Consider the following 23,385-nt stretch of genomic DNA (forward strand, 5'->3'; position numbering starts at 1 on the left):
AGATTTACCCATGCCAGTCATATCTTTAAACGTTTTCCAATTGTTTTTTTTCATGTCGGAATAGTGAATACGAAACTGCGAAACGAGGTTTGACTTTTTAAAGGTGAAGGCTGAATGCAGACAACACGTAAACAATGTAGGCTACCTATAATCATTTGGACTCTTGGCCTTGTAATCTTGCGTACACGATGGCTATATATCAGCTGCCGTTGACAGTCATCTTTATCACTGAACTAGTGATACCGTTAGCAGATGGAGAAATACATAGAACGACTTTAAAAACTGGTGCACCTAATCGTTTCTCACAAGACGTGGCAAGTGAAACTCGATCCGCGATGTCGGATCCTGCGGCTGAGAGAACGTTTTATGAAGTATTGTTCTTTTCTCTTGGCGGCGCTGTACTCGTTGGCCTTAGTGGTATATTTCCACTTCTTGTCATACCAATAGAAGCTGGTCCTGCATTGAAACATGGGGGTAAGTGTTGGAAGACATCTCGTATCATCTCGAATTATCTCTGCTGAAGTAGCTGCAATTTAGCTAATAGTTGCCTCATATTGCTACCTACATTGAATAAATTGTTTCCAACTGTACGATTTATCCTTCTTGTATCAGGAAATGTCCAAATGCCTCATACTTTTTTACAATTTATACATTTATTTGTTCGAGTCCACATACAAAATTTGGAAAAAATAATTATATTAAATTCAATTTGGGAACCCTTGAACTCTTATTATTTTAATAAATGAAGAAAGGTGGTTTACCTTGTCCCTGCAAAATTGCAAACTGACAAAAAGTCTTAAAACCAACTTATTACTAATTTCAATTATGTCCAATATTTGGAATATATGATACTCGTAGTAAGTTGGATTTTAATTTCATTTTATTCAGGTTAATATATCACAGAATGTCATGATTACATATATGAAATATAACAGATAGAAAAAAGAGAGTATTTAAATGAGCATATAGGGAAATGGAAAAGAATATGAATGACATAATGTTCTAAAGTTTATACTACATTGTGTAATTTTAATACTTATGTAAAGGACAAACATTGTATGTCCATGTTGGTATGATATTAAAGTAGTCCGAGTATCGCACTACGTCATAACACGGATTTTACAATATTGGTTCGACTTTTACAAAGCGTTTTTGACACCCGGTATTGATTTTGCTCTACATCGCTGTTGTAAACAATGGCAATAATAAGCAATTAGAACGGTAATATATGTATTCTATGAGATATAGAAATGATTAATGTTGAGAAACTCGATTCTGTTAAAGTAAAATGAAAAACGAAGTTTCTGATTAACCAGGATCTCAGGTATGCTTATATCTTCTTTGTTTTGACCCCCCCCCCCCCCCAAATTTTTCTTTTTCTTTTACTAAAACCAGTTTAAATTTAGAGACAGAAGCTATTTCGAATTTAATCAATCGTCAATTAATTAATGTTTAAATGATATCTAACATTGTTGACAGATCTAGGCAGAAAACTGTAGCAAAATGTGATTTTTACGTCAGGGTCTACTTGGTTTAGAGCTTATAGCGTGAAAAGTAATCCGCCAACATATAATTTATTTTACCAAATCTTTTTTCTAAGATGTCAATCTATAGAATAAACATCATGAATTTAAGTTTGAGTCCATAAAATAGTTAAAAAAATTACCAAACGCGATACTAGCATTGCATTTTTTGTATTCTGTTTTGATACAGCAGGTCCATAAAGCGTACTTACTTACAAAAATTCGCGCAAAATTATTGATGAGATATGGCTTAAATAAATGATTATACTCTATTTTGTATGTTCAGTTCTAATTTTCCCAAAATTGGTAATTATTTTTAGGAAAAACGGACGTCTGGCAAATTTCATAATTGCCAATAATTTTCGCAAGGGGGTACACCCGTCTGAGAGGTGATAACAAACAAACTAGCATGTAAACATACATATTTTCTTTTCTATATGTATTGCTAGAATGTATATTTATCATTTAAAGCCAAGCTTTTAATGATTGAGCCCATTTAGTGCCGAGTATAGGACTACCTTAATTCATAATAGCAGGTTGAATTTTTTTTTCAGAAATAAAGATTTTAGATTTGGAAGCCTTTCATTTATTAATCATGACTATTTCATGGTACTTTACACTTCAGATAGATTGTGCATTCGTGCATTAAGATTTCGTGTATTTGGCTTTAGGATATTCCTGGTTTGATGGTTTTTGGGGTTGTATATACATGTACATATAAACTTATTCAGTATTATGTAACATAGGTAGCAACACTTCTTGTATCCACAAAAATAATACCTATTATTTCATATGATGATTTATTGGCCCCAAGACATAAATGGTAACAGACCGCAGAATGGTGTATATCAAGATATATATATCTCATTGACAAGTTTAAAAATAAAATCAGGTGTTATTTTTATAACTGTTAGTGAACAGCAGGTGTTTAAATTGTAAATTCATTTATGATCATTCATAGAAAAATTACTGCACATTCAGGCTAATTGGTATTTTCAGTTGAGACTATAAAAAAATATTTAAAAGTTCAGACTAGGTAGGTTATCCTTAAATAAAAATGTTACATATGGCATGGGTTGTTTTTATTTAAATATTTTTTAGGGTACTCCATTTCTCTGGATAGGTAGTGTTTATCAATTCAGGTTTAAGAAATGGATTATGGATACATTTCACATAAAAGAAAATCTGGTTTGCTGTCACAATACAGTCACATTGACAGCTTTTCGCTTGTTGTCTCAGGAATTGAACTTACAAGTTTCCAGAGAGTTACAAGGTTACTTGAGAACTTACTTTGTTGAAAATTATAGTATAGGCATCATGCAAAGGTTGGTGCAGATACTCTATCTGTTTACTTAGTTTAAAAATTCAAATTATTACATCTTTCAATGTTTTATAGTAAACATATTACTGTATTATTTGATATTTTGCATGTTTTAAAATAACATCTATGTTTTAAGACAAACATATGAAACTGGGCTTTTCTTTCTTTTTTTTTTCCTGAGATGTTGATAAAAAATTTAGTCACAAATCACCAAAATTTAGGGATAAAGCGTCAATGGCTTGAGTGTTTAAAATATACATGTAGTAACGGTGCTGCGTGTAGACAATAAGATTTACATTAATACTGTGTAATGGTGTTATTTCTCCCATCTATTATTGTTTAAAAACAAAACAAGTCCAAAACATATTATATGTACCTGTAATTTACATATAAACAGATATCGAGGTGATGTCTCAGATTTAGATTGTAAATCAGACACATCAGCTTGATATCAGAAATTTGTTAATAAAAACATTTTTAGATTGCTGTTTATGACCATGTTTTACTGTTCAATTTTTAAAAATTTTCAAATTAGATTTTTAAATGTGGTGTACATTTATGGTCAGTAATATCTCAGGGGTAATTACTGAATGTTTGATTATATACATGCATTTCATTTTCATCTCATTGAACAGTAGGTAACATGAGTGAAGTTGAATACCATGTGGAAAATATTTTTATTACCTTATCCTTATGGATTTTCTATCCAACATGCAATATTTGATGTTTACTTTATTTAATTTATAGCTTTGTTGCACTTTATGCAGTATAATTTTGATAAAACAAAATGATTAATTAAACAAAGTTGTATGAAATGAAAATGTTTCATAGTTCTGAATTGTAAATGCCAATAGAAATTACATGTCATTGTTTTGATGTTATAACAACTCAAGTCTTCAGTTTTTGATTACCAGGTAATGATCATCACAAACATATAAAAACTCTCTCTCTCTCTCTCTCTCTCTCTTTCTCTCTCTCTCTCTCTCTCTCTCTCTCTCTCTCTCTCTCAGACTCTGCCCCTCTCTCTCTCTCTCTCTCTCTCTCTCTCTCTGTTTCTTTTCTTTCTCTCTCTTTAAAAAACACTCTCAATTAGTGTAGGCTTGAATGAACTTCCTTGTATAAAACATCAATTGTTTTCAAGGACAAAGACATACAGCTATTGACGTATGGTCATATAGTAAATGGCCCTACCTTTCTCGAGCAATATCCTTAAGCAAATTAACCAACCAAATTTGATATTTCATCTTCCTCCATGTTTTATCTATTGTTGCTCTTAAAATACAATTTTTGATAAGAAAGTACTGCAACCACTATCAAATTTCATTCAAATAACTATGACAAGAGATTCAGATGATGTCCTTATCAGTTCTTTTTATGTACCAGTGTATTTTGAATTCAGATGATGTAAATCAAACTCAGCAGTTCAGCTGTTTTGAAATACTTTGTGATTGACAGTCTATTGTCATCAGTAATCGTTACCTGCTAACTTTTATTAAAGGACACAGTTTTTATACCTCACATAAAATCATAAAGATGTTTCGAATCATTTAATTATGATTGCAAAACTTACCGACGTATAGGGAGACTTAAAATCACGGAAACTTTCCTGAACTTTCAATGATGTCATGTTGCAATGGAAATGAACACTACTCGCTAATTAGATTATCCAATATACCCATGTATATCAAAAGGAAGACTCTTCGCAGCTGCTAATGAAAAGTTATCACCACGGAAACTCGATCTCAAACCTCTGTCATTATCAGTTTTCAAAAAACTCAGAATTGCATGTTTTATAACTGAAATGCCAGTCTTAAAAAATGATAATTCTTCCTTTCACTGACAAGTCGACTCTGTAAATTGCATAAACCAGCTTGTCTCAATATCCCGGCAACAAATTTTTGTCTTCATCTCCAAGCATGAGCTGTATTCTTTATTGGAAAACGTCAAGGCTAAAGATGCGATGTGGCTTTTTAGTGATGTGGGTTTTGAACCCATGAATTAACCTGATTTTGCTAAGGCCCTCTCCCATGAGGTTCGAAAAAGACTCATCATATGCTACAAAAAGGACAATACATCTTCCCCAACAAATCTAATACACCTCCCCCAGCCAAATTTTTTCATGTGTTTGTGTGTATATGATATCGGTATACATTTTTCGTCTTTTAAGATGAATCCTTAGTTGACTTTATGTCCTAAACAATTAATGTTGACGAAGGGGGGTGTTTTGTTTACTGCATGTTGGAAGCTGCTGAACTCCGTCAGTGGAAGATGTTCACTATGGTACAATATCTGATTGGTGATGCGCTCTCTTGTATGTACATACACGCTGACAGGCATGTGTTATCATTTATACAGTCAAGTTGAGTGGGATGACTCAAAAAGCATCCTCAATGTCTGATGCAAGATAAATTAGATCTTACTTAAATTTAATGCTCTCTGTAAAGATTTTCAAGTATTCAAGTGCTATACTTGCTGAAAAACTTTTAAAAGAATGCAGCAAAATCAATACATTTTTCTCAGAAGTGATATGTCAGTTTATACATATTTTTATTTTGCAGTAATCTTAAAAAAAATATTTGATGATCAGAGAATTAAACTTGTATTAAAGGACAGTTTTGAATCAAATGTTAATATGTTAATGCTTTGATCATTAACCCCCCCCCCCCCCCCTTTCCCCTTTCCTCTCCTTCCACTACCGGTATTTTCAACAATATGAATGATTGATGATATGATTGTTTGAATTGCCCAAATATGTTTCTTAATTAGCTTTCTTGAAAAACAAACTAGATCATAAGGCTTACCAACTTACACCAGGGTTGCACAAATGCTGCTATGAAGAGAGGAATACAACACCCCCCCCCCCCCAAAAAAAAAAATAATGCATAAGAGATGAGTGCAGTTGTCATGGTTAATAAAGTTTAAATTGAATGAAAACCTAGAGTAGTATCTCTGTTGATAATGATGCAAAAAATGTTATCTTTGATGCAGTTGAGAGACAAAAAAATCTAACATCACTGTCTGGTATGTAAGATTTATACAGTTTCTATGAAATCAACAAAGTTGAATTTTATCACATCAAGTATTTGATTTATTTCTATCATATCTCCAAATACATGTAAATATATTGACTCATACAGTACTAATGATTCTTATCAGATAATATACCAGTAGCTCCCAAATTTAAGGACCTTTGTGAAACCATATAAATGCAGGGTGTCGAGAAAGAATTTGATAAGAGCTTGGGCTGGATTTAATCAGAATTGAATGATATTAAATCATATACTTATGAGAAAAACCATGCATGTGTACAATTCAGTTATATTCAGATCATCTCTCTCTCTCTCTCTCTCTCATTCTCTCTCTTGTTCTCTCTCTCTCTTTTGCATCTGTATGAGAACTATGTAACAGTAAACCACAGTAATGGAATTGTTTGATGATTGCGATTGGTCAACGTGAAAGAATTGTCAATAGGCTTTTATTTTACTGTTAGTGGGTTGAATTGTTAAGTACTGTTATAATGTGAAATAAGTATAAATTATTCAACTCGGATCTCAAGTGGAAAGTTTCCACTTCCATCAAATTCCTTTTGTGTGAAATATTACTATAGCCTAAGCTAGCTGAAAAGATTATGTCAGCCTGCTTTTGTTTAAATCGTGAATTATTTTGATGCAATCTCACAGCATGTTGTTTATATCAATACACATGCATTCTGTATTCATGTCAAAGAATGCACACCCTCTCACCATTTAGCCAGTATTATATTTCTATTGACAAATATTTGATACACAGCATATTGAGAGAAAACAAATAACATGTGATCCTATTTACAAGTATATCTTCTAGTACTGTACACAATGATTTTTTTTCTGGAAGACCCACACCCTCCCAGAAGGATTGTATTAGCCCTAAACACCATAAATTAGACAGTCATTAGTGCTGCTTTTTGACCTGTTCCCAAGTTTTTTCCCCCTCCCTTCAAAGCTCTATAAATAGTACAATAGTAAAGAGGGGTTCCCCCCGACTTACCGACAGAGTCGCCTCGTGATGAGGCGAGTGGTGGTGGTGATGGTGAGGGTCCTCCTCTGTTGCCATGGTGAGGTGCATCTTGATATCAGGTCCCCTTTGGCCCTCTTGAGATTCCTCCAGTGAATTAATTGTTCACCTTCATAGATTTTTTCTATAGTTACACCCTGTAGATAAAAGGAGCACACCTAATTTGGTGCAGTAGTGTAACAGGATCCCTCGATCAGCTGATTCTTGTCTGTGAGTTCTTCTAGCTGCGAGTTCCACACCAGGTTATTATACGGCTCCCTCTCTCTTCTATCTCTCTCTCTTTTCCCTCTCCTCTCTTGTCTTTGTTCTTCGTCTTCTTTTCTCTCTCTTTTCTCTGTTCTTATCGGAGGCCTGGTTAGTATCTGCAACAATGATAAAACAGCTTTCACAATATTATTCTATGTTTGTATGTGTTTTATCTCTCAGCGGAATATTAAATATTAATGGCACTCTTCTTACTGGGCTTTTTTAGTGAGCCCTAACCTTCACAACTGAAATGGGCCTTTTGAGAGCGCTCAGAGTCTGGAACTATAGATAATGGGCCTAGCGTGGAATCCACCAGTAATTAAATGAAGAGCAAATTAATGATTCATTTGTTTGGGGGGATAAATGGTTCTAATTCTTTTCACTGATGAGAATCTATGAAGTTTGGGGGATTCGAAAAAAAAAAGGGAAAAACTAGAGACCAACTTGTTATTGAAGACTCTCAATGCCCATCAGTGTAATTTGATTTTGCCGAGAGAGAATTTATGGATGTCTAACTAGAAAAGCTAGAGTATAGCATAAAGATGCATAACATAACCAAAGTAAAGTGGTTTGGTTTACAACATTTCTCTGTTGTTCACAAAGCACACTGTTAATCATTAATAAACTAATATTTCACTACGAGGGCAGCAAATTGATGTTTGTAGAGGCCCTCTTCAAATTTCAGAAAAACATTTCTCTTACTATTCTTTTTTAAGAGAGGATGAGGGTTATTGTTCATGTTTTAAATTGACCATTTTTACTTTTTATAGAGGAAGAACAATGGTCTATTGGGAAATTCATTGTCTCATCTTATTTCATGTCAAGATAAATAAGTAATCATCATAAAATAATCCAGTTGTACGAAAAATTTGATCATTTATTTTTTTTTTAAATTTTTCTGAAATGGAACAGGGGAGGGGGCGTGGCGTGTAGATGGAGGTCTAGACTGTCCCCTGTTTTTCACCTGTCTGTCTGTCTATCTGCACAAAATTTCAGGTTTTATCATTTTCACAAAACCAATATAAACCAAAGTTGTACAAATACAATAAAATCAAATTACATGTGTATATATAAGTACATGTATGATCAAATGCAGAGTTTTATAACTAGGCATTCTACATGTTAAGGACAGAGAGTTACCGGTAATTGTTTGACCTGCACTGTACTTGCACTGTGCCAAGCATGTGGCCTATAGGTGTAATGTTGCATATAGGTGGACTGATATTACAGGGGGGTTAGCTGTATATTGGTTTAGTGATACACGTTTCTATCAATAAGATTACAGGTATCATTCTTACACAACTATACAAACATATATAAGTATTATAGGCGGTAACAGGCCGTATTTATCTTCACAGATGGGTATCTTTGGCTACATATTTTCCTTGATTCCTGGAGATAAAATAATCATCAAATGCAAGGATTTTAACTGAACAAAAAAAAAATTTACTTGTGCAATACTTTTTATACATACTTCATTTTTTTAATAAATGCAACTCAAGTGGTTTGTGTGTGTGTGTGTATGAGGTCATGAGTTCAAGTCCAAATCATGATAGACTTTGTTAAATCGATATACAGGTACATGCACATATAGTACAGTGATTGCATGGAAATAAAAGTAAAAATAATGGCATATTCTTTGTTGAGTTTAACTTGTTATAGCATAATTGTTCAAATGCTGGTATAAAGGGATTACCCGGTATATGTTTTTTATATTGTTAATTGCTCAGATTTTGAAACATTTTGTTCTATTTCAGCTGCTGCAAACAAGCTAAAGTTGCTGTTAAGTTTTGCTGTTGGAGGTCTCCTAGGAGATGTGTTTTTACATCTACTGCCCGAAGCATGGGCCACTGTGGATAAAGGTGAGTTTGCTTGACCCTTGGCCTATTCTAATCCATCTCATCCACCTCCCAGATTTTTTTTCTTTTTCATTGTAATGGAAGAAGTTTTCACTGCTTAAGAATTAAAATTGCAACTGGGATATAATGGACATACTTTAATTTAAAATTTTTTTGCTGGCATTAATGATTGTTTTGCATTAATTTAATCAATGTTAAATCTCCGTAAAGCAGATTCCAATTCAATAAAGAAATGCATAATAAAATCATATTTACCACATGTTAATGGTCAAATATAAAAAAAAAAAAAGAGGACATAATTTTGTACCTTACAGAAAGTAATTTACTTCAATATCTGTATACAGATTTACCTAATGCTAACCTACAGGTAACTCGTCATATTTACCACTACATTTCACTGAAAAAATGCAAAGTAAAATTTAATGCGCAGATGTGAACAAACAAATTCATTCATGTCAATAGTTATACAGATGTATCAAATATGAGAAGATACTTAGTTTACATAGTTAACATGATGTAGAAAAATAGTAATGTTTCATTGATTATTGATAATTTGATTCGATAAGCTCAAATTAATGACCACCAGGGGCTGTTGATAGAACAGCCATAATTCATTTGGGATCCAAAATAATATTTTAGGTTATAATAATTAAGTTTTTATACAACATTCTGTACAATATATTAGATTTAAATTTTGCATGGTCATTTGTTCTCGAAATAGTCATGCAGTTAGCTAGACACTGGGAAATTGCCTAGCATTTTTTATGAGTTTGCAGACCCATTTTGTAAAAACTAAACATGTTTCTGAAATTGATAAAGTTATGCAACATTTTCCCAAAAGACTGATGAATTTCTAAATGAATTTCCTTTTGTACATTTGGGAAAGATCAGAAATATGTGTTTGCGAAATAATTTGTGTAGAGAAATAGAAATGAAAAGTTGAAAAAAATGTAACATACCTTTAGTATTGAGAAAATGGCTTATCCTTTCTGAATATGGACTAGCATTTTGCCACTTTAATGAAATCAATGGCATTTGTTTATGGAGAAAAGCAAACATCTGGGGATGACAAAGGTGGTCTCTTTGTTGATGCACTGATCAATGTTTTCATTGTCTGAGAAACATAATGAGAGCTAGAGGTGGAGGGAGGCGAGACAGAATATCCTCTTTCACAAATTTTATTGACCTTGAAATAATTGTTAATGGCCAGTATGTATCCAATTGGTTTTAGCAACTGCATAAGAATATTTTAATATTACTGCTGCATATAGTTATAAGTTCTACAGTTTGTCAGGATAGCTATTCCCAGCAGTCACAATGTCTAAATGTTTTCTGATAATACAGAGAAAAAATATTTTTAGGTTATATTGCAGGTACCGGTATATTTTTTTTTGAAAAAGAAAAGAGGAGGGGGGTGGGTAACACTTTGAATGATAATCTTTTGGTAATCTTCCGATAATCTTTAGACCAGAAAATGTCAATGTTCCCTTAATTTTTCTCTTAAAAAATAGATGGTCAGCATAACCACAGTGGACACACGACGATTGGACTGTGGGTGTTAGCGGGGATACTTTCATTTCTCATCATTGAGAAGGTTTTTGCAAAGGAAGGAGAATTTGAGCATGTACGTATTTATACATTCACAAATAAGTGAATTCGAATGGTTAATATTTCCATTCTTGTATACAAATGTGCATAAAACATAAAGCGAAAATAATTTTAAAGGGAGTACGTGTTTGTGTGGCGTATTGATTTTTAAAATGCTTAGGAGCAAGGAGACAATGTCAAAATCAACCAATTATTTGAAAAAGTGGGAATTAGAATATAATTAATTGATAGGGCTGTGAATAATTCACATTAGTTGCTAGCATTGCATAACATTTCCACAGGATAGGGTTGTAGTGGAACTCGTAATAATAGTTAAGACACAAGGAAATGTTATTTCTAAGCACATTACGAAATATTTGAGATATCTTGTAGCTAAACCAACTAATTTTTATGTCTTTTTGTCATTTACTATATTATGGGTAAATTTACAGGATTTGAATGAAAAATTGAATTATGATACAATATTTCATCGTCGGATACCCACGGGTTATCGTGATAATCCCGTGGGTATTCTACGATGACAATCTTTTAGCTTTGAATACATGTAATTGACTTATAGCTAAAGTACATGTGTTTTATCTGTCATTGTTGTACATATTATAGAGTTGGTTTTTTAAGTTTGAGGGAGGGTTTAAGGAGGGGTTGGGGAGGAGATTTTAAAAAAATTATTTCAATTAATTCTGTCATTTATAAACAGAGTTACCAATGCACATTACTTTTAGTGCATTTGTGCAAATTGATTATGATTTCCTCGATGCCATCAAACCAAAAATACTAGAAAAATGAGTGACCTATTTTAATTCTGTTCACTTTAGATGCATGACGACTGTGATTCCAGTAATGAAGAAGAAGAAGAGCAAGACCACAGCCAGAGCAAGAAGATTACTACAGATTTACCCAAAATAAACGGTTGTGATTTAAAACAAAGGACTAATGCATCAGATAGTGGCAAAAAAAATCGCAACAAAAAACAAAACTCTCAAGTTCAATCATCGCAAAAAGTTGCATCATCCACGCAGTGCACAGATTCCACGGAAGACAAGACGTCGAATATCAAGGTATATTACGATAGCTGCAGCATTTTCTGATTCCATGCCAGTTAGAATTGATGAAGTGCTCTATGCATGGAATGTTATCATGTGTCGGCCATATGTTTTGACATGTTTTAATCTTTGTGTAGGTATATAAAAACAAAACAACTTGCGCACACTGCAGGAATTATAAAGATTTTTTGCTGGTTTCATTATTTTTTGTTTCACCCAAATCTGTTTTAAACATCAAGTGCTATTTCATATTTTTTGCATGTACAATGGAAGTTGTAACAGGTGGGTTGTCAGCAAGATTGTAAATTTTTGCTGATACAGGATAAGTTGCTCAATGCTTAATACTAAGCTATGAATTCTAGGGATTAAAGGATGGAGGGGTAGGTTTAGATTATTATGTCCCCACTCTGTGGGCGCCCTATAGTGATCAGTGTGTTCGTCCGTACTTTCTTCCGTCTGCCCGTCCGAGATCTCTTGTCCGCAGCATATTTTCTCTCCCCTTAGCTCAATCTTGCTCATACTTCACCCTCAGTGTGCCTTTGGGTAAAGGGTGTGCAGTGACCTTGAACCATGTTTCTAGGTCTAAAGTGAAGGTCATAGTAGAATTTTATAAAAAAAATCTTGTCTGGAGCATATCTCCTCTTTCTTTGGCCCAATCTGGCTTATACTTCCTTTATAGAGGGCCTATGGTCAAAGGATACACAGTGACATAAAATGAAGTTTGTATGTCAAAGTAAGGGTCAAGGTCATATAGGGTTGGATACCGGTACACGGTACCAATACCGTACCGAATAGTTGCTTTAAAAATACCGGTAAAATACCGTTTCATTTAATACCGGTACTAATAACGGTATTTCTGTACCTTGAAACTTTTTTATACATTCAAAATGATTTTAAAAAACAATTTAAGACTCGCTAAAATCGAATTCTCCTTTAAATCCATTCATTACCTTCCAAATGAAAGCTGAATACTATGATACTAGTAAATAACAACACATTGTGTGGAATTAGCAACGACACGCTGCAGCTATTTAATATTTGGCATATTAAATGTACACACACATAATTATGGCATAAAGTTGGATCACATGATTTATTGATTTTAATAAAACGATTCTGAAAATTTAAACTTTCCGCTGTACGTGTCGTCCTAAACTGGTATTTAACACCTGAGTAATTCTTTATATAGCCTTGCTAATAAACCGGTTCTTAAGAACCAGGTGACACAAACAGGTATTCGAATGAAAACCTTATATATCCGGATAATTAATTCATTATTATACCAAGTAGAAATTGATTTCTGTCTAATTCGTCCCTCAAACGAAAGAAATCATATTTCTCCGCGTATTAAAAGGATAGGCTAATTAACGAAATATGTGCTTTATCATTCTTAGTACAATACTTGATTCGACTGCCAATACTTTAATAAATCAATAAATGATTTAAAAAGAAAAGTTAAATACATTTACAATAATAGTGTTTAAATTTTATTCTGACAGTAAATGTAAATTAAAGACAATATAGCGCACAGGTTTTTTTAAATTTATTTCCATTCTATTTTCTGATGTTTCGTCAATTAGTGCAACCAAACAATGGCTGGCAACCGGGTAAAGCGCTCGGCTGTCTAGTCTCATTTCAGTAGGAAATCAGATGGTGGTGTTTGCAACCATTGTCAGTTATTTTGCCTGGGAAAAGGGGGAAACACCAGTAACTTTACTAAACATTTAAGAATCAGATTCAATTTATTTGTTTGTAAATCTTTTATTAAAAGATTGAAGCATAAACATAGTTTGTAAACTCGTATGTTATTGTAAATATGATACTATCTTTATAAATTATAACACTGAAAGATCAAAAACACATTTATTGAAGAAGAAAAAAAATCATCATTCTCATTTTTTAAGGTCTAGTACCGTATCGTTAAAAATACCGTATCGTTTCAAAAATACCGGTATGGTATCGTACCGTTTCATCCTTAACGGTATCAAACCCTAAGGTCATATCAGACCATACACAATTTCTTTTTTTAGAGTATACATACTCTCCACTTAGCCTTCTCTGTCTCATACTTTACATAAACAGAGCAGTTGAGGAAATATTGTGCAGTGACCTTGATCCAAGTTTCAAGGTCAAATGTGAAGTTCATAGCATAAATATATGAAAAATCCTTGTCAGAAGCATATCTTCTCTCTTCTTTTGGTCCGATCTGGCTCATCTTCACCTACAGGGTACCTTTGATAAAAAGTGTGCAGCATCTTTGAATGATAGTCAAGTGTAAAGGTTGTATCTAGCACAAACATTTTTTAAGAAGCATATATATGTGTACCAGTAGTATCAATGTTTTTGGGTTACATTTTATTCCATGTCAATTATAATCATCAATACTGAATGCATGTACATATTATAAGGGCTTGCAAAACATATATACATGTAGATGTACTGCGCACCAAAATGCTACAAACCTTTTCTGAGTTGAGGAAATTGTTCGAGATGTTCAAGTTTTTCTACCAAATGACTATTAGGGTAACACTATGTATTTTATATAAATTAAGACAAAATAAAGATCAGCTTCTATGCTTCTTTTGTGTCCTTGCCCTAGGTCAGTGGATACCTGAACCTGTTGGCTAATGTCATCGACAACTTTACCCATGGGCTGGCGGTGGGGGGCAGCTTTCTGGTCAGCAACAAGGTACAGTATATTAAACCAACCAATGAAATTAACTCTTATACAAGCAATAAAGACAACATTTAGTTTGCTACCTAGGTTAGAGCTCATTCTCTCATTTCTCATTTCTCCTTTCTTTCCAACTGTAGGTAAGACTTTCATTGAGGGATGGGAGATTATAATGAAATGTAATTACTTGGTCAAACACTTCCTGTTTGTGGGATATGGTTTAATTTTTATTGAGGCTAGTATGAATCCTTACCATTAGGGATGAGGGACGACCACTGCAGTAGAGAGATCAGCCATCAAATATCATTTATTCCACAGAGAATACTTTTGAACAAGCAAGGTGTACTAGCTAAGACTTAAAGCCTTTTCGAAGGACACATATTACATCAATCATTCGATCTCTATGATGAGTATGCCACATGCACAGGAATTTTAAAGATGGATTACTTATCTTTTAGCAATAGTATGCAGCATCTCTTGAATTTTGAAGCATCTCTCCATTAATACCATCATATTTACAAAGATGTACTTGTATCTTTAAAAAAAATTTTGGCTTCTTCATCCTCCCACACACATTTGGCAACCTTAGCTGCATGACAATTTCATATACTAGTATTTGATGTGTTGGCAACTAGTGCTCATAGATAAGCTAGTTTAATAAAGATGTACACCAATATAAGGTCATAGTTTGAATATATCAAAACAGATCAGATATATTAAGAATAACAGCAGGGGAATAAATTAGAGGAGATGTGAAGATTAAAAAGGATGCTTTTTGGGAGGAAAGTCTAAACAATTCATTGGGGGTATAGGCAGGTAGCAGTCAGTATATAAATACAGGGGCAATAACGGGCTGTTGAGGCCATTGATTAACTTTCACAGAACAGATGGTAAACACTTGGAAGAACTTGTATTTTACGTAGGTCTGTAATTGAATACAATTAGGTTATGCTCAGATTTAATTAGTTCCTGGCAGAGGAAGGATTGTAACAAGCTCATGAAAGTAATTAACAAGGAAGCAGTCTTCAAAGTGTGGCCTCTCCAAAGCATTCTTTTAGATGTGTATAGGTAATAAGTCAGATGAAGGAAAAGTAAGATATTGTGTGTGTGTATGTTGATGATTGTTTTCCAGCCTCTGTGTTGTTATGAATATCAAATCTCAAACATTTAAGCTCTGCAGTCACGAAGGAGATGAGCAGAATGATAAATGATGATAAAAGGCAGCCAGCAGACATTTTCTGTTTTTTAAAATTGGTTGTTGATGTTGTTGATAATAATGATTGTGATGATGATGATAAAATTAGAAGAAGTGATGATGATGACAATAGCTAAAATGATGATGATGATGATGATGATGATGATGATGACGATAGCTTAAAAAATGGAAGATGATGATGATGATGATGATGATGATGATGATGATGATGATGATGATGATGAAACACATTTACATAAATGTGTCAGATTTTGTATGACAAAAGATGATTAGTCAATCGTATAATGTAAACTTGACCAAACTTTCAGTCATGCATACCATACATGGTTGAATTTTTTTTTATTCAGCAGAGTTTAAAAAGAAGAAAAGCTTGCATGATTGAATATTTAATATGTTATATGTAAGATGCTTATAAGTCTTTGCTTGGTCAAGTTCACCTATATTTCAAGTGTTTTATATCAAGATAGAATGAAATTACTAAAACCATAGGATGTATGATACATAATTGATTTCATATTGATCATCGACATCTGAATCTGTTAATTTATTTATAGACAATGTTATATTTTCAGGTTGGTTTTATAACCACACTGGCCATCCTTCTACATGAGATTCCCCATGAGGTCGGAGATTTTGCTATACTGCTGCGGTCAGGTTTCGACAGGTGGAAAGCTGCGAAGGCTCAGGTTTGATTTATAACCACACAGATTAATATTGTATTGAATTCCCAAAAATCAATGGGGCTTCTGGCTTTTGTTTCCGATTTTTTGTGATATTGTAATTATTTTGTAATTTATATCAAATAATGGTAACATGTGTATCTGAAAATGATAGAATGGAAAAGATAGTCTTGTTCTTTCAAAAAATTATTAGATGAGGTGATTTGAATTAAAACAAGCAAAATCTAGATACAACTTCTGATACTAGGGTTTCATTACTAGTTTATACTATTGGGCATGAATTTATTGAAGTCAGTTTTACCCAGTAAGGATATACAACGTGGCCAACGATCTTATCAATACAATATATAATTCGAAATAGCACTTTTGAATTTAAGTAAACTTTAAATTTCACTGTTCATCTTTTTGATCAACTCAACAACGAAATCCACAAAAATTGGTACTCGATCAACATCATGGACATGTATTAATGAAACCACAGGAAATGCAAATTGTACCACTGTGTGCTAAAGAAATGGCAGTAATTCTAGATTTGTCACCTTAAATTGAGCAATATCCATGGATAGACTCTGCTTCAATCCATTAAATTCAATAAATATTTAATAGTCTGGCCAGATGAATTATGTTAATTTAAACCAGTATACAAAGTCAAAGCTTGGCATTTTTTTTTCTATTAGATATACTGTTATATACAGCTTCCATTATGAGCATCAATAATCATAAAAGAAGGACTATCTGTAGAACCCAAACATCTGGTTCTTCGTTTCATATATCTTCATATTGATCTGTTCATAAATCAACTGTGAGTGAAAAAAACAGAATGCATCACATATCCCCCCCCCTTCCCTTTTTTTCTCCTTCTTTAAATACGATGAGCAATTAATCTTGGTTTGCTGGGTCACCAAAGAAGGAGAGAAATGGTGTTAAATTAGTCTGGCAGAAATCAATACTGCAGAACAGAGAGAGATGTCAGACAGATCGCTGGCGGTAATTTTGCCTGATGTTTACTAAATTACCGTTATATTTTTTTTTTTTTATTGTTTTAGATGATGACAGCATCTGGAGGAATTTTGGGAGTTATTGCAGCATTGACTGCCGAGTCAGCAGAATCTGCTGGTAAAAAACAAAATTTAACTTTTTTTGCTGTAGAATTGAGAAACTAGCACAATTACTAGCAATATAGCCAAAACAAAATGTTCTATTTTCAAAAATTCTTTTATTATTATGAAAAAAGGTTTAACACGAAATTTGGTTATTTTAATCTTTTATTTATGGTCATTATAGAAAAAATAATAAAGCACTTATTATCTTTTTATAGTCTTTTTTATCATCTAATGATGAAGCTGGTAGGGAGAGGATTTTTCATTAACTTAAATAAAAAATTTTGTTTCCCTTCTTAAATAATAATTTTTATTAGTAACGATACATGTAATATTTTACAGGAGAAAACACAGCCTGGATTCTTCCTTTCACTTCCGGAGGATTTATTTACATCGCCTTGGTTACAGTTGTTCCAGATCTTCTGGACGAAAAACATGCGTTGTAAATATAAATTTTCTTTTGTTTATTATTTATATTTTTTTTTCATTCATTCATCAGTATTAACTTCTATGTCTCAATTATTGGGATATGCTCCTACTTTTGTTGTGTTTTATAATTTTGTTTTGATTGTCATAATCAAAATACATTGTAATGGAATCCACTGGATGTCTTTATTAAGGTGTAAAAATTAACGATATACTGTATACAGGGAACTATTTGCCCACGTTTTATTTTTGGCCCTTTCTCCCTTGTTGTCAGCAGGCGAATTTAAGACTTGGTGAATTACCGTAAAATTTCTCAAATTATCTCTCTTTAAACACAATTGTGTCTGGGCAAATTTAAGTCGAGACAAAACTGTTTAAAAGTAAAGGAGAGCAAAAATTACACTGGGCAAATATAATCCTACTATTAGTTCACCTGAATTATCTTGTTCTTAAATCAATTTTTTTTATTCTTTTTCTTTGTTTATGAATTTTGAGAAGTTCTTTTTTTAATTTCGTACGCACAATTCTGTTTTATTTTTCTACAGGGAGTCATTGAAGCAGATTGTGTGTCTGTGTGGTGGGGTGGCGGCCATGTTGTTAGTGAGCCTCATTCACTGATCTCGGACTTCTACCACTGTCACATTGAACTCTCCTTGCCACTGTCAAAGAGCTCAGGAAAAAAGGGTCCAGTCTGCATGTTGAAACACAGTTGTATTACCTGTAATCTTTCCAGAAAGATTTCATATCAAGGGTTATCTGTTTTTGAATTTGCATTTTAGGGGATGTATGTGTACATGTTTATAAAAATCTAAAGGTTTGTCCTTTATAAATTTTTTGTCTGAAATATTTAACATTATTTTTTCTTTTCCTGTACATTGCAAGACAATATTTTTGCTAATGAATAAGATATTTTTTGATAAACGATCAAATATATTTACCAGTTTTCATGGTACCTGACATGTATAGCATGTTACATTTATGATAATGGTGCAGGTATGTCTTTTGTGTCAATTTTTGCCAAAATTTTTGTGATACCTGTGAATGTGATTAGCAACATTCAGATATCTTTATAGGTCATTGTCGAGTAGAGTATTATATGCCAGTATATTTTTATATAATGTACATTTTGGAAGTTTTAGCCTTACTTCAAAGAAGAAGGGTGTGTGTTTTTGAAGCTGCTTATCTCAATAAGTCCAAACTTTGGGAAAAAGCAATGATTCAATTCTGAGAAGCAATTCGATATAAGCATTTCACTATTGCATCATGGTCATAAAAAGGTTAATTATTACATTTTGGCAAGGATGACCGCAAATCCATGCCTTTCAGAGATTGCGGGTCATTGATTTAAGTATGTAGATTCATTAAAACTTTTAAGGGTTACATTTCTGTAGAAATTTTATTTTAGATTGATATTAAGATTTTGCACATACCTGAGTGAATCTTATTCAAACATACAGGGTTTTGTTCTCTCATATCATCTAGAAAAGCATTAAATGTCTCATTTAACATATGGTCTATGATGAGTGAATAAATGTTTTGGGAGTTGTCTACAAATTCTATGTAACTGTCGAGAGGAGAGTGCAGAAAATAAAACCAAGGACGGTTAACCCACCTCATCTCGATGATGTGTACATTTCAATTGAGTGCAATATATTTTACAAGGTTTTTTTTTTTATTTACACATTTATTCCCATTTTTTTCAAAAGGAATGGGAACAGGCAATTTGGATTGGTATTACATTGTATTAGAAATCATGTACATGTATATATAGAATGTATATGTTTGCATACTTTATATTGGGTTATTTTGCCACCAGGATTTTTTGGTATGTTTCAATTTAAAAAATTTAAACAGATTAGAATGCTGGTGATGTATAAGATAGTAAATCAGAAAAAAATGCATTGCTTATGTTTAACGCTTTTACTGCCGTGCAGTTTAATGCAGAATTTTAGTGAATATGTCGATGTGTACATAATTCAACTTAGGTACATATATATTGTATCTATGGAGCATTTTAAAAAATTTCATGACCTATTCTTTTAATTTGTAATATTTATTTAATAATTTTCTTTTCTTTCTTTTTTTGGAAAGTCGGGCTAAACATTTGCCTGTTAAAACAATTTAAATGACTTTGATGTATTGATCATATACTTTCAAAACATCTTTTAGGCTTCTAAGCTCTTTTCCCCATAATAATATGATATGCATTAAAAATTTAAATAGATTTGTTGTATCTCATAGGATGGAGGTCCATGTAGAAAAATTAAAATAGTGTGTGAATAAAGTTCAAATTTAAATTATAGACAAGTGTATTAGAATTTTACATGTAATCATTGGAATCCATATTTTAATCAGTCTGGTATATAGACTTACCCCCGGTTCTTGTAATCTACAATCTGAAAAAATGAAATCCATTTTAAAGTACATGTATTGTAGCTCATGTATTTATAATTTATATAAAGCAATTTTAGCAATCTGAATTCATAGATATTTTTTTTATCAACAATGAACATTGGCTCAAAGGAATATTGCATGAAATTAATTTTAAAAAGGTTTACAATGTCAAAATATTTTTATAATATCCAAGAGAAAAAAGTATTATTATACCAATGCTGCATGTATTTCTTTCCTAAATTTAAGGAGTGATATTTTTCTGGAAAGGTTGTGCTAACATAGTTTTTATTTTGCTTTACAGTGTATCTTAACCATTTCATGTTTGTACTCGTCAAATTTGACCGGCAAGCCATTTCCACTTTTTAAAAGCATTACAAATTTAAGTTGAATACTGTTTACAGGGTTATTTTTGCCCTGTCTTATTTTCGCTCTTTTCTCTTCACTTGCAAACAGTTTTGCCCCATCTTGAATTTTCCCCTACAGAGTTGTGTTGAAAGAGAGATAATTCAAGCCAGTGCAAATTACCCAGTCTTTAAGTCGCCCTTAGACAACAAGGGCGAAAATAAAATGGGGACAAATATTTCCTTGTATAAAAGCAGTACATGTACCATATATAAATGATCAAATTTAATAGAATGCCCAGAACCTTGACATCTATAAAGGTGTTATAAAAGATTTAAATTAATTTCTGAAATAATTTGATTGGAACACAAAATTATTTTGAATTGTGATATCCATAAATCTGATACAACAAAGTTTGCTATATCCAATAGATTTTACATAAAATTTTAAAAGTTTTCCTGACCCCCCCCCCCCCCCCCCCCCCCAATAAAAATGCTATGTTCTTTGATTAGCTGTGTCTGTGCTCATCCAAAATTTTTTTGTAATATACATGTACTGTTTTGTTTTCCTTTTAAAAATTTTAATATAAACTGAAGCATTTTACATTAAAAAATATTCATTGATGATCAAATTCATCTAACACTACTGAAGATTGTACATATAATCCTCTGCCTATTGTAAAATGTTTTCATCATTTGGACTTTTTTGCGACAACAATTGATATGTATATATATATATATATATATATATATATATATATATATATATATATATATATATATATATTTAACAATTTTCCAAAGACATGTTAACATTTGGACCCTTTGTGCCAAAAGTCAAATACATGTAACCATGCATACAAATTTATAGAAAGTGGTTTCATAATTATGTTTAAAAAATAAAATATTCTAACAATTTCGAAATTTGACTCTCCTATGGTGTGGTTAATTTCCTATTTTAGCCTTGGAATTATTTTCCCCCTAAATTTTATTGGTTTAACTCAATTGATTTGTTGTAGAAGATTTTTTTTTTTTGTTTGTGATGTTTAAACTAGAAAAGGTTTATATATTTTTGTTGATTGTTGACAACTACTGTAAGAATCACTTGCCGTGGTAAAGCCTAGCTATTGATATTGTTTTGTTGATATACAATAATAATAAAAAAAAAAAAGAAATTCAATTTTTTATTTTGTTGTTGTTGTTAAATTTTTCAAGTATGTAATGGGGTACCGAACATATATTATTATAAAGTCCATACTAACATCAGCCATGTTTTAGGCAACAGTCTGCAAAGATCAGGTATGGTGGCATATTTCTGCCCATCAATGCAAGATGAATTATGTCAACATGCAAGATAATTATGTTGACATGCAAGATAATTATGTTGACATGCAATTTACCAATCCTTTTGGAGAATTTGATTTTTATATGGGTAAAATGACTTACTAACGGCGTACTCTGACATCATAGTTCCAAGATGCAAAATGATTATGACAACATGCGACTTATTTATGTCAACATGCGAGTTTAAAATTATGTTAACAGTTAACATACAATATATTTATGTTGATATGCGAGTTAATTTTGTCGACATGCGAGTTAATTATGATAACAGGCAAGATATCTATGTCAACATGCAAGTTATCTCGCATGTTGTTATAAATAACTTGCATGTAAATATGATTATCTCGCATGTTGACATAAATATCTTGCATGTTGACATAAAGTTCTTGCAAGTTCACATAAATAACTTGCATGTTCACATAAATAAGTCGCATTTCAACATTAATAAGTTGCATGCTGACATTGCTGTCATAATTAAGTTGCATCTTGCATCTATGATGTCATATACAGGCGTAAGTAAGTGATTTTACCCATATAAAAATCAGGTTCTCTTTAAAGAGTTGTAACTTGCATGTACACATAATTATCTTGCATGTAGACAGTTATCTTGCATGTTGACATCTTAAGGGGAAAAGGTTTACTGCAGTAGGCCTATAACTTTGTCACTTGACATTAAAAATCTGTTTCCGTTCTGTATCTTGATTGCCCCAAAATGGGGCAACACACATATCGAAGGAATAAATTAAATTCCAAAAGACTTAATCACAGGACGCCCAAATACTTGGTTGTATATGAAGAAGGAAAAAGTTGGGTTTTTCCCTTTTGACCTTTTGGTTGACCCCGCAAAGGGAAACAACTTTTTCAAAGTGAACAAGAGTTACCTCGCGTTTTATGTCATTCCATGAAGGCATTTTTTTTTATTGAAAATAAAATAAATTTATTACATAGATTTATTATTTATTGTTTATATTTTATTCTTATAGGCCTACTCTATTTTACTTTTACACCATTTTATTAAAAATGTATAATTAATATTCCCGGTACAGCAAATAACCAAGGAAGTTGACGTTGCCATGGGTATAACCCACGAGTTAATGGCCGCGAAAGCTACAGATGCCGAGTGTCTTGAAAGAATGAACGCCAACAGAAAATATTATTGATGGTATGTTATCATAGCATGATGACGGGTTACTATAGACGATTAACTGACATATTTCTGATATTTTTTAGACTTTGAATCAGAGTGTTACGCGAAATCTTTGTAAATAAAATGGTTACATATATGGTAGCATATTTCTTATCATATCATATGCCAGATGACATATGTTAACATGTAAGGAAAATATGTCAACATATTCATGCATGTATAAAATTCTTTAGAATTCTTTCTATATTGTCATTTCCCTTAATAAACTCTTTATATTTTATAAATGAAATGCAATATTTATCAACCGAGTCTGCATGCATAATGCAGAAAGCTGTAACATCATGACAACGATAAAAATCAAAACTATCTGATAAAGTGAAAATGTGCTTACATTTACTTCGTACCTTTAA

The 23,385-nt window shown here is 32.4% G+C and overlaps 2 protein-coding genes across 3 annotated transcripts in view; one reads left to right on the top strand and one right to left on the bottom strand.

The window, feature by feature from the left end:
* LOC128179971 (F-box/LRR-repeat protein fbxl-1-like) overlaps positions 1-10,103 on the bottom strand; it is a 28,976-nt gene extending 18,873 nt beyond the window's left edge. The window contains exons 1-2 of one of the 2 annotated variants that reach the window (XM_052847696.1): positions 9,962-10,103; positions 6,871-7,259 (exon numbers count right to left, since the gene is read on the bottom strand). In XM_052847696.1, coding sequence (XP_052703656.1) covers positions 6,871-6,948 — 78 coding nt within the window. In that variant the 5' untranslated portion in view covers positions 6,949-7,259; positions 9,962-10,103. Of the gene's footprint in view, positions 1-4,414; positions 4,958-6,870; positions 7,260-9,961 lie in introns of those variants that run through there. The other variant, XM_052847699.1, reaches the window with a different exon arrangement.
* On the top strand, positions 85-19,151 carry LOC128179973 (zinc transporter ZIP13-like). Its single transcript, XM_052847700.1, has 9 exons — positions 85-474; positions 8,901-9,005; positions 10,514-10,626; positions 11,426-11,668; positions 14,253-14,342; positions 16,116-16,229; positions 17,270-17,339; positions 17,666-17,765; positions 18,295-19,151. Exons 1-9 carry the CDS (start codon positions 189-191, stop codon positions 18,365-18,367), a joined length of 1,194 nt encoding a protein of 397 aa, XP_052703660.1. The 5' UTR covers positions 85-188; the 3' UTR covers positions 18,368-19,151.
* Positions 19,152-23,385: the final 4,234 nt, after the last annotated feature.

The sequence above is a fragment of the Crassostrea angulata genome, chromosome 4, assembly GCF_025612915.1.
Source record: "Crassostrea angulata isolate pt1a10 chromosome 4, ASM2561291v2, whole genome shotgun sequence".
In the NCBI taxonomy this organism is placed as follows: domain Eukaryota; kingdom Metazoa; phylum Mollusca; class Bivalvia; order Ostreida; family Ostreidae; genus Magallana; species Magallana angulata.

What these genes read in the sequence shown, in the direction of transcription:
- LOC128179973 (XM_052847700.1), top strand. Translation starts at nt 189, where the DNA reads ATGGCTATATATCAGCTGCCGTTGACAGTCATCTTTATCACTGAACTA. An exon ending in CGAGTCAGCAGAATCTGCTG is followed by an intron (nt 17,340 to 17,665) that starts GTAAAAAACAAA and finishes AATATTTTACAG; the next exon opens with GAGAAAACACAGCCTGGATT. An exon ending in CTGGACGAAAAACATGCGTT is followed by an intron (nt 17,766 to 18,294) that starts GTAAATATAAAT and finishes ATTTTTCTACAG; the next exon opens with GGAGTCATTGAAGCAGATTG.